Consider the following 3,097-nt stretch of genomic DNA (forward strand, 5'->3'; position numbering starts at 1 on the left):
GGACTACAGAACTGATGCTTTCATCCAATCTAAGCTCGAGAAGAGCAGACAGGAAGACCCGAGGCTGTCACTGCTGCCAAAGACGCATTCACAAAGCGCAGAGTTAAAGGTCTGAATACCTTTAAAGACGAGAATCGAGTTCTTGATTTCCAACAAATCTAAAAAAACAACTCTTACGTGTTTTTATTTCATCACAACTTATTAAAAACATTTATTCTTTGAAAAATCTTTATTTACTGTAATGGCTGGATTTCACTCTGGTAGCGTGACACAGACTGACAGTTAATGTGGACAATTTTGGGAATCACAGGAAGGAAAACATATCTTGCATCAATGTGATGAAATAAATTGGTGAAAGGATGGCTGTGTTGTCTTCTAATTCAGGTGCTACCTTACGTTCACGTTTGAAGATTAGACCACGTTTCGCACGTCCCGCTTTGTTTCACTGTTCTGCTGCAGTGAGGGAGTCTGTGTCACGTGACAAACTGTCCACGCACTTGCACAGAACAGATGTGCAATCAGGTCTTCTGAATTTAATGCAGGAGTTCCTGTTTTATTGCTTTGAGGATCAGGGGGCGTCTGCCTTGGATCTCCCGTCGCAGGACGTATTCACTAAACAGGGAGGAATCCACTCCGCCGCCACACGACCCTGTGATAAAGAAACCTTTCTGCTGTAGCCGTTCCAGCACCTGCAGTCAGACACAAACCAAATAACAGCAACACAAGAATGAGGCATAACGAGAAGATCCAGAGCAAAACATTTAGACGTGATCGCTGTCTCGCTGGAGTCAGGAATACTGAAGGAAGGTGGGACTTGATGGCGTTTCCACCCGGTTGTTCGCTACAAGAGTTGAACCTGTGAAGTGCATGCATTAAAAACACTCATTTTCACCATCATGCATACCAATAACTTTATCACACCTTTACCAAATACTCCCTGGTATCAATACTTACGCACCAGAGCACATAGTAACCACCCCAATACACAAAGGCATTTAAACAGTTTAGAAATAGACTCTGAAATTGAAGCCTCTGCAGTAAAGTATGGTTTAAGAGGCAGTGTAAGCTGCCTTCAACTCATCTGACCTGATTTCCTTGGGCAGCTCGTTAGATATTGTAGATATAGTCAGCATTTAATCAAAGCATCAAGTCTGTATGTGGAAAAGTAGGTAAAAGGGGATAAATAGCCCACTGGGTTACAGATGCTTGCTGCCACAGAAAGACACATTCCTGTGGAAGAAACCTGCAGGCTGGGGCGAAGTTCAGCTATTAATTAGTGCTTCAACCCTAATTATGATAATCACAGTAACTTACTGTAGATATCAGAACACACTAGTAGTGTTAACAGTACAGCTCTACAGGGGTTTGAATAATATCTAATAAACTCAGTTCGTGTAAATGGGGAGTCTTCTTCACACACTAAGGCTAATATGGCGCTCCACAGGGCTGTGTGCTGGAGCCACTGTGCTTTACACAATGGTAAATCCAGAATCCAATCTTTCCTGTGGTACCAACTCCCAGTTTGGATTTACTCTCCATGCGTTTATAACCAACACTGCATTTAAGCTGTTTTTAAACTCTGGCTCTCTTCAGTACAGTTTCTGGAGATGGCTGCCCCTCCCTGAGCCTGGTTGTTCCACAGAAGTTCATCCTGCCAGTGTCACCAAGCGCTTGCTCATACGGGGTCATCTGATTGTTAGGGTTTTTGCTCCATTATTGTTAGGCCTTTACCAGACCACGTGAAGTACCTCAATCCAACTGTTTTCAGGTCAGTCATGATGGCTAACTTTACTTTATAAACCTCCCGTAAACACTTAATTTCTGACTCAGTTTTTGTTCTTTCCCCTGACTTACTATGAAATGGTCAAATCATTGCATTTTCATTAGAAAGAGTGTTTGACACAAAGCAGATGTTTTTGTGTTCAGTAAGTATGACAACAAAGGAAAGCAAGCGGCGAATCTGTGTCTTTCTGATTTACGGTTATTCTCTGCACTTCTTTTGTGTTTGCGTTTAAATGTGTTGCTAACAACACGTGAGCCTCAGGACCCAGGGTCACTCTCCATCTCAAGAAACCCATCAGCCTATCTGGCCTGAAACACAAACACTTCAGAAGTAGTCCACTAGTTCCCCTCTGAGCGTTTCCTCCTGAGGTGAACGCGGTGACATTATCTCAGTTTGCCCTCTGGAGGCTTCTGCTCTCTGTGCTGCTGGTCTGTCTTACTGAGATCTCCCCCGGGAGACAAAGGCAGACCTTCAGGTGATGAAACGTGTCACCCGCCTCAACACAGCGCTGTTACAAACCGACTGTCAGCATTCAGAGTATGCTAACATCACATAAAAACACATCAGGCTTTGATGGATGGTGGAAGGGTGGCATCTGCCAAAGACGGAGCTGACAGATAACAGGCGACGGCACATTTTAGAGTCCCAGATATCATCTTGACTCCTTTAGTTAAGCTGCAGCTTGAGACGGTGCATTGAACACAGCTATCACAGCGGCGGCTGTTTAGCTTGACTCTCTCACACTGGGTGTCTGGACGGTGAACTTCTAAATTCCAGGTCCCGTGTAACACGTCCATCTTTATGAAGGATGGACAGAAGCAACAGTCCAGACGCTGTGGTGTATAAACAACCTATGACAGGATGAATATAAGCTTTCATGTTGATTACGTCAAATTATGACCTTCCATCCGACATTGCAGCAGAAATCAAGGCTCATCAGAGCAGGCGATGTTTTTCAGTCTCCCATTGTCTAAAGTAGGTGAGCTGTACCACCAGTTTCCTGTTTTTAGCTGACAGCAGCAGCTGTGGGCTCTTGCTGCTGTTGTGCATTCAGAAACACTCTCCTGCACACTTTGGTTGTAACAAGCTGTTATTCGAGTCCCTGTTTTCTTCCTGTCAGCTGTGGTCTGGTATTAACGAACACTCTGAGCTGCCCGTCTGCCACCAACAACCACGATACTCTGTGAACTTCTGCAGGCTGTCTTGACTGTGTCTACATACAGTGGGGCAAAAAAGTATTTAGTCAGCCACCGATTGTGCAAGTTCCCCCACTTAAAATGATGACAGAGGTCAGTAATTTGCACCAGAGGTACA

General features: G+C 44.5%; 1 protein-coding gene across 2 annotated transcripts in view; it reads right to left on the reverse strand.

Moving 5' to 3' along the window:
• Positions 1-220: 220 nt before the first annotated feature.
• Positions 221-3,097, reverse strand: part of LOC102200571 (uncharacterized) — an 11,418-nt gene continuing 8,541 nt past the window's right edge. For both annotated transcript variants that reach the window (XM_005734994.1, XM_013911342.1), the window contains exon 5: positions 221-689. In XM_005734994.1, the coding sequence (XP_005735051.1) occupies positions 534-689 (156 nt within the window). In that variant the 3' untranslated portion in view covers positions 221-533. The remainder of the gene's footprint in view (positions 690-3,097) is intronic.

The sequence above is a fragment of the Pundamilia nyererei genome, unplaced genomic scaffold (assembly GCF_000239375.1).
Source record: "Pundamilia nyererei isolate P.nyererei 1_Seehausen unplaced genomic scaffold, PunNye1.0 scaffold00061, whole genome shotgun sequence".
In the NCBI taxonomy this organism is placed as follows: domain Eukaryota; kingdom Metazoa; phylum Chordata; class Actinopteri; order Cichliformes; family Cichlidae; genus Pundamilia; species Pundamilia nyererei.